Genomic DNA, 13,386 nt, shown 5'->3' on the forward strand with positions numbered 1-13,386 from the left:
CTGAGTCAAAAATTGTAAACTCAGAGGTGGAATTAAGAACATATAGAAATCTACGGAGGGTTGATGGACCCCCATTTTACATGGAACCATTGACATTCTCCCAACACCTCCCCCCCACTTCAAGATCGCTGTCTTTCAAGCTCTCAAGGTACGTGGTTAAATAGGGCTTGTGTGGATGCGGTATGCGGTGCGGAATGCCTTAGAAAACTCTAATCGTGGATTTCTGCACTTTAAAGTAGCTATTCCTACAAGGTTATTATTAGCGGGTCCCCAGCACATAGAAAGAGCCTTGTCTGCCGCCAAGCAAAAAACAAACAAACAAACAAACAAACAAACAAAACAATTATTTCGCAAGTATTCTATGCGCTGATTTGAACTCACAAATGCTAAAAAGCATTTTTTTCTAATCTACTTTATGTTTATTTTTACGAGTAGATTGGAACACCCTCTTGAACCAGCTAACAAAAGCGATGTTTAAAACTAAGAGGTTTCAAATTAAAATTAAACTTTAACTGCCATGAATTGGTGGCATTTTAAACATATTAGACATTTCCTGTCTCAGAGATTCCCTGTCTCAGAAATTTCCCTGTCTAAGAATTCCCTGTCTAAGAGATTCCTAGCCTGCGTCCAGCCGGAAATAGTTTCATGATTAATAATGGAACTATTTCTGGCTGCACGCAGGCTAAGAGTGATTCCTTTCTAAGCTATCTCTCGATACCTCTGACTAACAAAGCTTCGAACATAAAATAAACTTGATTAATCAAAAGATACGCTCTACTGAAAATATAATCACAATACCAAAGCTTGAAACCTCTTCTCAATATTGTATAATTTACTGCTCAAAATATGTCCCTTGAATGATATAAGGGTAAACATCATTACCAATTTCAAACAAAAATAAAAACCAAATAGAACCCCTAATAAACATAATTTGTGCCTATGAACAATAATAATAACCGAAATCTCAAGTAATTCTAATTATTTACAAGTAATCTGATGCTTTTCCTCTAAAAATCGTTTTCACACATGCAAACAGGTATGATAAAAATATATTAAATCTATTTCTTGTTTACAATTATGTTTGCCAAAGTTAAAAATATGGACTATTTTAAGATTTTTACATATACCTTGACGAAAAGATGCTCTTGCACTAAACAAACATCTCCCATCACTAAGTTCTAATAATTTATTCCAGCGATTCGCATAGAAAAAAGCTGCTTTACCTTCAAGAACCAAGACCTCGTACCCATTCCTCCTTAAGCTCACGTTTCTCAATCACTGCACAACCACTGATTGATAATTTGATCTAGTGTCAGGAGAAGGACCATTCTATCTATATTTGAGGAAATACCGAGAATGTTACCTCTCTGGGAAATAAACAAAAAGCAAACCTTTGCTTAAAAGTCAGTGGGGTCCCGTGAACAAAATATAGAGTTGGAAAAAAAAAATCAGTAATACCCCGTCTGATTAAATGATCGGTGCCTGATAAAGCAGACAACTCTATTACTAGCATCGCTCTCTAAGGGCAATCTCTTATGGTGCAACCCTTTTTCTAAGAATTATCTAATCTGGAACTTCTGTGCATCTTGTTGTATTACGCTCATTTCCAGTCTTCTGGCGGTTCACGAAGGCAAAGCTACACGCGGTAGCCTGGGCTCTGAGTTGACAAAAATGTTTTATTAGTATGTACCTAAGAGATCTATCAGACATGGGGATAAAGGCGCGGCTCACAACTACCATGAAAGCAAAAAGGTCTATTTTGCCCCTTCCCCCTCCCTTACCCTAAGCATACAAAGTAAACGCAACAGATGTCCAATAGAACAAGCGATTCTTGGTTATTTTCACATTTAAGAAGGAAACTTAATGCAATTATTTAATGTAGAGAAAAGGAAAGGGCCAAAAATACCTAGTGTCTAAAACGCGTAAACGGGATTTTGAAACAACAATCTCTATCCAATACCCCCCCTCCCCCCCCCCCCCCCCCACTCTAAGAGACCAGAAAAAAATCCAGGGGGCTTATTAGACCTTTTACGGTAATTAGGGTAATTACGGTAATTAGGGTAATTACGGTAAACTGTTTTTGCCCTCCCGAGTCTCGAAAAGATTTTTTAGACCAATACACAAGTTTCCTACAAGCGCTACCATGGCAACCAAGCTTTCAAGATTGCCAATCTTCTTTTCAGAGAGATTTCTTTCAGTTTTGGAGTTATAGATACGGCTTTTGAAAGAAAATGTAGTTGAGAATTAGCACCTTTATTCGTATCCTTATTGGTTAACTTTTTTAGGTTGCCATGGTAACCCGTGCTGCACTTCTATCCCTTACTTTACTGCAACTTTAAATATTTTGCGAACTCTGGTCAACAATTTCCAACCGCCGAACCGTCTTCTGGCTTCTTTCACTCAAACAAACGTAATTACATTTGCTTGCAGTGAGGTGACGGGATTTAAAGCCATTTCAGTGCTGGCAATAAATCTGCTTCAAGGACTTTGAATGACAGAGGTCAGAAGCCAATTGTTAGAAATGTCGGCGAGAGTTCGCAGAATATTAGAAACGGCAGTAAGGTATTTTTCAGATCAATTTAAAACTGCTTGAGTGCAAGATCGTATTTTTTGGGGTACGTTTTAACTGCTTTTTTCATAAGCCATGGACCACTGGGGTTTACTGTTAAATTGTTAGTTTAATTTTATATGACGCCTTTTTCTTGGGACAAGGCCGTAATTATCACTTTAATCTTTATTCCAAATACTTCAGCTACAACAATCGTTACAAATGAACAAACAAACAAGACAAATAAGCAAACGAATAGACATACAAACAAGAAACCAAACAACTAAGCAAACAAACTAACAATAGATTACAGTTAAGCAGGATTTAAGGGAGTGCGAGTAAGGTTAAAGATTTTCTCGCCAAATTACAAAAGCATAAGAGGGCTCAAGTAGTTTAGAAGATACCTAAAGAAGGAGTTTAGTGTGATTTACAGAAGTGCCAAGGACTTATCGCCAATGATGAACAAACGTATGTTTTTTTTCTTGTAAGAATTAAAGTGTGGTTTATAAGATACCTAACGAAACCGTTTAGCGGGTTTTAAGGTTATATAAAGGTCTTAACATCAAAGGTGAACGTATGGTTTATTCTAGAAAGAGTTCAAATGTGGTTTATAAGAGACCAGAAGAGGTTCATGTCCAAACGTTTTCATTGCTAAAGAAGTGCAAAGTATGGTTTATAAAGTATGGTTCATAAAGAGTTTAAAAATGGTTTATAAAGAGTTTACGAATGGTTTATAAAGTATGGTTTAAAAAGAGTTTAAGTATGGTTTATAAAGAGTTCAAGAATGGTTTATAAAGTATGGTTTAAAAAGAGTTTAAGAATGGTTTATAAAGTATGGTTTAAAAAGAGTTTACGAATGGTTTAAAAAGAGTTTAAGAATGGTTTATAAAGAGCAAAAAGGCTCGACCCTCATAGCTAAGGGGAACGTTTATTCGTCTGGGTTTTACTTGTGGAAAGAGAGACGTGCGTACGCTTGGTATAATGACAGCAACCAGAAGCAAGTGATGTCACTTAGGGTGCAAGGATTTTTTTACGTCATGCAAAGATAGCTTTCCTTATGCCATGCAAGCACGGTTTTTCTTATGACATGCAAACATGGCTTATAAAACAGGCGGCGAGCATGCGATAAGTAGCTCAGCGGTATGTCGCGCATGCGCAAATGTCTCACCTCATTTCGAGGTATGTAGATTACAGATGGACGAGGTTAAGAAAGATAATCATTGCCCGTTATTTCATTCAAGTCTTTCATGAGCCCTTCAAGGCCAGCTAATTCTTTGTCTAGATCGGCGACAACTTCACCCTGAGGGGAGAGGTGTAAAAGTAAGTATCAACCCTAACAGGGGTGGGCTCGATCACCAGCCGCGCAGTACAAGACGTCGGCTGGAAGTAGAGTCTATAGCAGGCATTTACATGGACAAGCTATTGTAAAAAAAAGGCCCCATTGAATAATAAAGGCAAAGGCATTTCAAAATTTCTAGCATATTGTTCTTACTCTTTGGATTAGATTTTGAGTGACATGGCTCATTCGAATTCATTCTCAGCTCTGTCAAATGAATTGAACAAGAACATCCAAATGTTAAATCGCCAAATCCTAGGATGTTACTTGATACACACTTATGCCTGCTTATGCGAGAAAGCAAACAATAAAGCACGTGGAAATGGGAGAAAGCGGGCTTGTTAAGCAGCGATGAAGTGTGCAAGTGCAACGAGCTGAAACAGAGGGTGATGGACGAGAGATGAAAGGTTGTCTAAGAACAACGGGGTCAAGTTGAATTGAAATCAGAAAAATATAAGAAGGTAGAACATGTAAAAGAGAAATGGATGTGATGAGAAAACCTACGGAAAACTCATCGTAAGCACTAAACATCATATTAGGAAAGAAAATCTTTAGTTACAGCATATCAAAGTAGTTTCCGGATGACCGCTTAGGCGCGTAAATGTTTTCCCGCCTAAAATATTGTAATTCCCGAATGCGCACAATTATGGTGTCTAGTGCTTGCGACACGTTGGCAGATTGTTCTGCTATTACAAATTCCAAATTTCTTTCAAATTGTCAAGACGAGAGGAAAATGAGTTGAAACACGAAAAGACAAAGGAAAATGAGCGACTTACTGCGTCTCTCTGCTGTTTAGGACTGTACACTTCGTTGTAAGTTGGTGGCGGTGACCGTACTCCGTTAGGAGATCGGGGCATGGCGGGTCTGTTATACCCCACAGGAGGGAGTTGGATGTCGTCTTTGGGCGCTGATGACGTCACTTGTGGGACCTGAGTGTAGATGTTGTGGCTTAGCTTCCCCCCTTTGTTAGATTGTTTTATTTTACTTAAAACTCAGTTTTCTTGAACCAGTTACTTGAATTTTCTGACCTGGTGTCAGAACTATAGCTTTGTCTCTGTTTAATTTTGTGAACACTAGACAATCATATTTCTCGTAATGTGTCTTATAGTTTGCTTCATTTTTTCGTCAGCATCAGCCTATATCCTTTATCGTCAACTAGGTGACGGATTTGGTGATGCAAGTTTTATATCGAGGTCACCCCTGTCGGTAAGTGACTGGTTATGTTAGTTTATAGGAAGGGTAAGCTTTTGATTAAGGTCAATTTAGAATTAGTCGGTAATTAGGTTATGGAGTTGGTGAGCTTTTACATTAAGATCACTGGCAGTAGCAATAAAGTAGCTGTTAGCTTATTTACGGTTGAGGTGAGGGTTTAAATAACAGCACTTATTAGAAACCAGAATCAGGTAAGGTCAGTTTATAAGTGGGACCAGGGGAGGAGTCCCATAAAGGGGAGACCGAAGCAAGGGTTTCAAGAAAGGGGGTAGATTCATTGTTCTTGCGTGGATTTCCTTATATTTCTTGTTATTTTTGAGGCAAATATATGATAATAGAGGGAGGGGGGGGGGGGGGGGGGGGCGCTCAGCCCACCCCTAGATCCGCCCCTCGGGACTTGGGCATTTGATTGAGTTGTAAAATCAATTAGTGACTGGGTTATGGGGAGGAATAAGCTTTATTGTCAGCAAATCCCACAAGTCCATCCCTGGTTACCTTATAATGCGGTCCGTTGTCTTGGAATGTGGGTATCGGCGGTCTGATTGGCTGCTGGTGATCCAGGTCATAAGACTGGGATCTCTGTGGTGGCAAGGAGATCAGCGGTTCGGTAGAGTTGTCTAATGAGCCGCTGCGTGGGAACTGAGCACTATTATGCCGCATTGGCGTGCTGGTCATTGGGTACTTGGAGCCTACGAGTGAATACAAAGAGTGAATACAACAAGTTTGGTTATCGGGTACTTGGAGCCTACGAGTGAATACAAAGAGTGAATACAACAAGTTTGGTTATCGGGTACTTGGAGCCTACGAGTGAATACAACGAGTTTGGTTATCGGGTACTTGGAGCCAAGAGTGAATACAACGAGTTTGGTTATCGGGTACTTGGAGCCTACGAGTGAATACAAAGAGTGAATACAACGAGTTTGGTTATCGGGTACTTGGAGCCTACGAGTGAATACAAAGAGTGAATACAACAAGTTTGGTTATCGGGTACTTGGAGCCTACGAGTGAATACAAAAAGTTTGGTTATCGGGTACTTGGAGCCTACGAGTGAATACAACAAGTTTGGTTATCGGGTACTTGGAGCCTACGAGTGAATACAAAGAGTGAATACAACAAGTTTGGTTATCGGGTACTTGGAGCCAAGAGTGAATACAACGAGTTTGGTTATCGGGTACTTGGAGCCTACGAGTGAATAAAAAGAGTGAATACAACAAGTTTGGTTATCGGGTACTTGGAGCCAAGAGTGAATACAATGAGTTTGGTTATCGGGTACTTGGAGCCTACGAGTGAATACAACAAGTTTGGTTATCGGGCACTTGGAGCCAAGAGTGAATACAACGAGTTTGGTTATCGGGTACTTGGAGCCTACGAGTGAATACAACGAGTTTGGTTATCGGGTACTTGGAGCCTACGAGTGAATACAACGAGTTTGGTTATCGGGTACTTGGAGCCTACGAGTGAAAACAATGAGTTTGGTTATCGGGTACTTGGAGCCTACGAGTGAATACAACGAGTTTGGTTATCGGGTACATGGAGCCTACGAGTGAATACAACGAGTTTGGTTATCGGGTACATTTTAAAAGCTTGTGAGTGACGGAAGTGAAGGAAGAAAGAGAAACAGAAAGAAGGGAAATAATAAGAAATGAAAACGAAATGCAGAAAGCACACTATATAGACCAATGAACCATGTTAAGAGTGAACATCTATACTATAGGTCCTATTTACATAGTTATTGTTGTATTTACTGTTTTTTTTTTCTATAGGAACTGAGGTGTGTCGTTCTTTTGTCGGCCTACGAGTATTGTGGAGTTACCCCAAGTTGACAGTGTTTACAAGAAATGTTCAGGTTACAGAGATAATCATCTGCTCTATTCGCTGTCTCTTTTTCTTGAGCTTAGAGCTATTGAGTTATTTACAGTACCACTATAAACATGCTGTGCTAAGTTGAGCCCTCCTCTGGCAAATTGTCCCTTGCAAACCTAGGTAACCATAACAGTAAAACCCTATAAACACAATCTCGGCATTGTTTCTGGTACAGGCTCGCCTGGTTGACTTCGAATTAAAGGCAATAATGGCATAGCATCGTGCAGCATACTACAATTACACTGTGCATTCCTCGAGCTAGTGACGCTACCTATTTTACAAATGCACCGGCGCTGTTACTCCTTACAAGTATATTACCAGTAGAATGTTTTTTATAAGGATAGCGATACGTACGTTTTTTGCGAAACAAGACCGAAGGCATTCGCACAATTCTTACACTCATGGCGTTTATATGGTGTATAGGCAAGTCTCTCTTGGTGCAAAATAGCCAGTTTGAATAGCGATAAGGTATTCTTACATACTAGGAGACTTATTGTTATATATAGCTGACATTTCGTAATGCTTCAGCACGGCTTTTCATTGGTTTATCCGTCGAGCTACACTGCTGACGTATCACAGAAATGCAAGTTATTCGCCGGGCTTCAGCATAGCTTATCATTGGCTCATCCGTCACAAAACACGAACTTCCGGCTAACGCCAACACATGGCTACACTTTTACAGTGACGCCATATGTACGTGCCGTTTTGGTTTTGCTTAGCTAACCCGGAAACACGTGGATTGTGAACTTGGGTGCACTTGGTTAATGAGTTTTGTTGGCTAGCTCTCTGAAGTCTGGTTGGCACTAGGACGCAAGGGCAACACAGTGCGAATCGGTCAAACGAAAGAGCAAGAAACAGACCCAGTCCTTTAGCCCTTGCTCCAGCGATCCCATGAGAATAGGGAGATTATTTGCGTCACGCTTGGGTCCCAGTGAACCGACATTACAAGCTCGCAGCATGATCATGTTTAACGCTTTACTTCGAGAGCAGACGGAGAGTAACATGCGGCCAGGTGCAAGTACAAGGAAGGCTTGACAGGTCCAGCGCGTACGGCAGCGAAAAGAGAGTCGAAAGATTCGATATATGCATTGCACTGGTAAGGAAACAAGCCCACACATTGAACTGGAGACGCCCACAATCACAAGGCAACAACAGATCAGTTTGTTTCCAAAGTCAATTCAACCGCCATTCTTAGCTAACTAAACACGCAAAGCATTCATTCAGCGGTTTATTCAGGTAACACAGCACTTTCGTTCATCTAATAATCTGAATTTATTTATAGATGATTAATTGCGAATCTGATTTTAAAAAACTGCTGTCTTTTCAATCCTAAACTTGATTGGATGGTACGTGCGCTATCATTGGACCAAAAGCGATCCACGTAACTGGATTTCATAAGCAATGTAACATGTTATTTTTGGTTGCCATGCTTCTTATTTGCCAAATATCAACACTTGTTTACTCGCAAACGACCGTCAACGCAAAGCACCCTGGGTAAGATGAAACAGTCCTATCAGTTATGTTGCTTCCTATCATGTTTACTGCGCTAGTTTTAACAAGGCGCAACGTGGAAATGATAAATTCTCACAATTACCGGGATGATTAAAATACGATATTTTACCGAGTTAAACTAAAACTTGATGAAATATGAGCAGTGTGGTTCTTTGCAGTGATTGCTGTGTGTGACTCTGTAGGACAATACTAATCTTACAATAATCTTCTATATCTGTGGTTTCTGGTGTGTGCGGCCGGCCATGGGATACCTGTGGACTCAAGTTTTTTCTGTTGTACTTATGCTTCAAGTATTTGCGGTCGTGGGTTACCTGTGGATTCTGGTGTCTGTGGTCGTGGATACGTGACCACTGGGTGGTATGGCGCCGGTCCGGGGGAGGACACAGGCGAAGGCATGTCGTCGCTCAACATGTGTTCCGGTGGGGGTGGTAGTGGGTCGATCTCGGGCTCAGCGAAAGAGTGGCGCTCATATTGGTTTTCCATGCGATTGTCAATCAGGGGCTGCGTCTCGAATGTACTTCTGCGAATAAAACGAAAACAAAACATCACTCAACGTGCGACATTCTTCTTTGTACTGGGATTTACACAATCTTTGCATAACTCACCCTCACCAACGACAAAATAAACCACAGCTCCCATCAGTCAAAAAGCATTAAACTGTTGTCATAAGCCTAACCTAGATGGTTTAAAATCACCCCATCTCGCTGCAATGTGCTGCCCAATATAAGGGTAAGGGTACAAAACATTTTGAGGGTTCCTCGCAGAGAACTCATAATAGAAGTGAAAAGTATGTAATTCACGGGCGATAGGATACTTTAGTGATGTGCCAAACATGCTTAGTTAAGAAGTAGTTAGTTTTTAGTTTCGCCTATATGTTAAGTTATCGCCCAAGGGCCTAGACGTTGAATAAACAAAGGCTCAAGGGAAGACATTTACCCCAAAAGCCATGGTAAGCTGTAATGGATATATGACAGGGCGAGATAAGAGACGGACTTTTATATTTCTCGAATTTGTTTCTCTGATATATATCGCTATGCCGTTAAGCCCAGAATTGCTTGCTCGTATTTTTTTCCTAGGGATTTTGCCAAGCTCAAATTGCTTTGATAGATTTTCGTTACCGACCCGTCAGATATGAAATGGTCGGTTCGGAAGACTAAACATATCCCCCTTTGAGTTATAACGCCAATAGCCATTATTCTAGCCTCCTTTCAAGCTTCGCTCAAAAATACTATACTTACTTGTTCGCTATCCAGCTTGTTCGTACGCGCGTACCAATACCATTAATTGTGTGGGAGTTAAGCGTGTGTGAGAGCGATTGTTGATTGGCGCCTAAGTGAAAATCGTCTGCTGGGAGTGCAGCCTACCCGCGGAAAAGCGGCGTTTTTGGTTTTCCCAAAACAACATCCCCAAATATTAATTACAACAATAAAGTAATATTTTCTACAACTCGAGAAAGGAAATCCTTTATTCTTGTTGCTCTACACGAAGTGGAAACAATTTCACTTTCTGTGATATTTTGCATTGCAAACAAGTAACTACACAACACTAATAGCGGTCTCAGCCATAATTGAGTAAAAATTTATTTATATTAGTCAAGCAACTGCAGTGGTCTCCATTCCCGGCCATCTTACATAATGCGTACGCTTATTCTTCGAGGGGTTTTGTCTAGGTCATATTTATTTACGTATTCTATGCCAAGAGCTTGTCCTAATCTCGGCGAAGAAGACACAAGCCAAATCAACACGCGAACCTTCGACTAATGGGATATTATCGGGCCTTAGGCAGACTGGTTTACCATCGTGTATTCCGAAGCAAGCGCGCTTCTTTATTTTGCCCTGACCTCTTGACTGGGTGTATACGCGTTTCTGCTACGATTTGCCGGTCTCCATAAGACCGGCGCCCCCACAAACTAAATGCCGGATAGCTAACTAACTTGGGCACATTAGCTAGACTGGCGCCACATCACATTAAATACCGGATAGCTATAAACTTACTTGGGCACATTAGCTACATCCGGTGGTGGGTTAGCTGAGGTCAGAGGTTTCATTTCCATGTTCTCCGTGTGGTTAATCCAAAGATCGGGAGGTTTTTCTTCTTTCTTTTTCTTTGCGGACCCATTTGACTGGATGGCCGATTTATAAGTCGGCGGCGGCCTCCGAGGCCTGTAAAAGAAAGGTGGTAATTAGTGTTTAAGTGGATAATAAGATTTTAAGGAAGAGAAAGGACGGACTCCCCTTAGATTGGCTCTCCGCATCTTTCATCACCTCATCCTTAGACAGCGGATCTATCGGCCTCGGGACTAGCTCTGACTAGTCACGTCTCTAAAGAGAAGGCTTCGGTTTCGTCCACTTTTTCACTTCCGTATCCGGGTCTCCTTAGGAGAGTCCGTCCGTATGGGCGGATCCGGAAAGTCGGACAAGATGGCCATTAAACGGCAAAGTGGGGGAGCCATCAAGGGAAAATGCATCATTCGCTTGCTAGGGGTTGGAAATTTTACTCATTTAAACAATTCATCGTGTCTTTCAACCAAGATCCGCCCATCAGTTCAACAAGAAGCACATATTGAAATACATCTCATAGGCATATTTATTATAAAAAGAAATACTATTGTATAATATGCATATATATAATATCCTCTCTATGTATACTACATTTTTTTTCTCGTATCTCATATATTTCTGCGGATATAAACGCTTTGATATAACGTTTAGGGATTCGTGGCCTAGTATAAAAATCTCTTAAATCCCTCGATCTGTGTACAGGCTTGCGAAAAGACATGCACTACAATACCCTTACAGGAATGGTCGCAAGTTCTCTCTGGTAGTAATACTAGCTACATGAGCCTTCAGGTCGCTAGCATGCTTTACAGATGAGAAAGATCGTCACATTCAACGAAATAAATATAATAACTTCAAAAGGAAAAAGAAGAGCAAAGCATACAATACTTAGAGTTGAACGGCTTTTCTAGAGGGCTCTGGAATAAAATTTTAAAAGAATTTAAAAACTCCAAAAAAAATAACGTCCCATTCCTTGAAACACTGGGATGGCATTAACTTTCAAGAAAAAAAATGTATAGGTAAGAAAAGTCTGAGTATATCACCAGAGCCCACCGAAAAAAAAGAAGCAAGAAAGTATAATGTGGAACCCCGTTATAAAGGCACCTAGATACTCATTAAACTGTACTTATTAACGGGGTCTAAATCTCAGATTATGCATTGAGTTATCATCAGTCTTTAAGGGCCAACATGTCTGATATTTCGGGGGTTGCTCGACTGCTTTTATTTCTCGAATTTCGCCGTATCTTTTAGCCCAAATTCGAATTCTTTTTTTCTTCTTTTTTTTTATGCTGGAATTGTACTTTAATCGGGGTTTCACTGTAAAAGAAATTGAGCTATTCCCTTGATTCCAAGCACTATACTAAACCTCCTCACATTTGTATGTCGTCCACGGATCGCTTCTTGCACAGCACAACACTAATGATGATGATGGCGATCAGGGTGATGCCCGCCACGGCCGCTATGATGATCCATAGAGTCTTATCCTTGAGACCTGCCGGTCCGACTTGGGCTACTACCGTAGGAGCGATATCTAGAAAACAAGGCCACAGTGAGTTAGTGCATCTGTGAGGAGGACTGCTTAAAAGAAATGTTTTTCGTGGTGTAGGGAAAGAGACTTACTTGTATCATTTTCTTGATCTATGAAGAGAGAGAAACGAATGTTGGTTAGAAGGAAGCTACAGTAAGCAAGCAATTCAGCAATTACACAAACATACAAGCAAACAAACGAGAAACAAAAACAAAAAAAAATAAGTAAGCAATGGCTCCAAACCACACTCCAGAACTTTCCTCATTTCCCCTTTCATTTTGAAAACCCATTTAAAACCTCCCCTCCCAGACTCACCCCACAGGGTGCCTAAAATAGTGTTCATACTCATGCGATGCGCCATCCAATTCGCAGACATAATCAGTGATAATACATCACTATAAACATGGAAAAATCTCTTAGATAATCTTTCATAGGCTGTTATAACGTTCGGTTATCGATCTCAAGATCATGGAAATATTGGCGAAGTACTTCACCAGCCCCCTACAGGGCATGGGGAACTCCCCCCCCCCCCCCCCCCAATATTTTAAAAAATATAAGGAAATGACCAGTAGCGTAGCCCTAAAATATTTTCTCAATATTTCTTTATTGTGCGCCTCCACTCCAATATTTCGAGGTCTGCTACGGCACTGCCCCCAAAGTGTTGTGCAAATATAGGCAAGCAATTCCGCCTGCTTTGACTTGCAAAGCTTGGAATGTTTGCACAAGGCTTAACAGTTTACCTGGCGTGACAATCATCTTGGCCTGCGACAGCTCACTCCACCCAGCACCATTCTCGACTTGCATACGGAAGTAGTACTTAGTTCCAGGTTTAAGCCCCTTCAGCCTGGTCTGCATGGTGGCACCATCACAAAGCTGCATAGTCCAGTTCCTGAGTGGCGCGTCCGGATAGAGCGAGTAGTAGATTTTATAGCGCAGTATTTTGCCGTTGACTTTTTCTGGGATCTGCCAGTTGGCGTGGAGGTCCGTGGTGTTGTCATCAAGGGAACTAAGTGTGATGTCTGTTGGGGGGCTGGGTTCTAAGTAGGTAAAAAATATGAGGAATCGGTCAGCATTTCATTTATATTTGTTTTGCTTTGCATTGTTTGATTGTCACATTGTTTCGTTGTCACAATCCTTCGTCTGTTAAATATTTCAATTCCCATATAGTTTCTGAGAATAATTTGTTAAAAGGCCGATGGAAATAGATACTTTGTAGGATAGGCCGGCGTCATGGGACTTCCTAAAGACTTCTTTGCTTCTAGCGTTTGATTGGTGTCTTCCTAAAGACTTCTTTGCTTCTAGCGTTTGATTGGTGTCTTCCTAAAGACTT

At 40.9% G+C, this 13,386-nt stretch overlaps 1 protein-coding gene across 6 annotated transcripts in view; it reads right to left on the bottom strand.

The window, feature by feature from the left end:
- Positions 1–13,386, bottom strand: part of LOC5512779 (neogenin) — a 46,438-nt gene that overhangs the window by 20,829 nt on the left and 12,223 nt on the right. For 3 of the 6 annotated variants that reach the window (XM_032382234.2, XM_032382233.2, XM_032382235.2), the window contains exons 13-17: positions 12,797–13,093; positions 12,149–12,166; positions 11,903–12,059; positions 10,466–10,633; positions 8,783–8,991 (exon numbers count right to left, since the gene is read on the bottom strand). In XM_032382234.2, coding sequence (XP_032238125.2) covers positions 8,783–8,991; positions 10,466–10,633; positions 11,903–12,059; positions 12,149–12,166; positions 12,797–13,093 — 849 coding nt within the window. Of the gene's footprint in view, positions 1–343; positions 1,658–3,716; positions 3,849–4,660; positions 4,814–5,591; positions 5,786–8,782; positions 8,992–10,465; positions 10,634–11,902; positions 12,060–12,148; positions 12,167–12,796; positions 13,094–13,386 lie in introns of those variants that run through there. The other 3 variants (XM_048725526.1, XM_048725527.1, XM_048725528.1) reach the window with 3 other exon arrangements.

The sequence above is a fragment of the Nematostella vectensis genome, chromosome 3 (genome assembly GCF_932526225.1).
Source record: "Nematostella vectensis chromosome 3, jaNemVect1.1, whole genome shotgun sequence".
NCBI classification, from domain to species: domain Eukaryota; kingdom Metazoa; phylum Cnidaria; class Anthozoa; order Actiniaria; family Edwardsiidae; genus Nematostella; species Nematostella vectensis.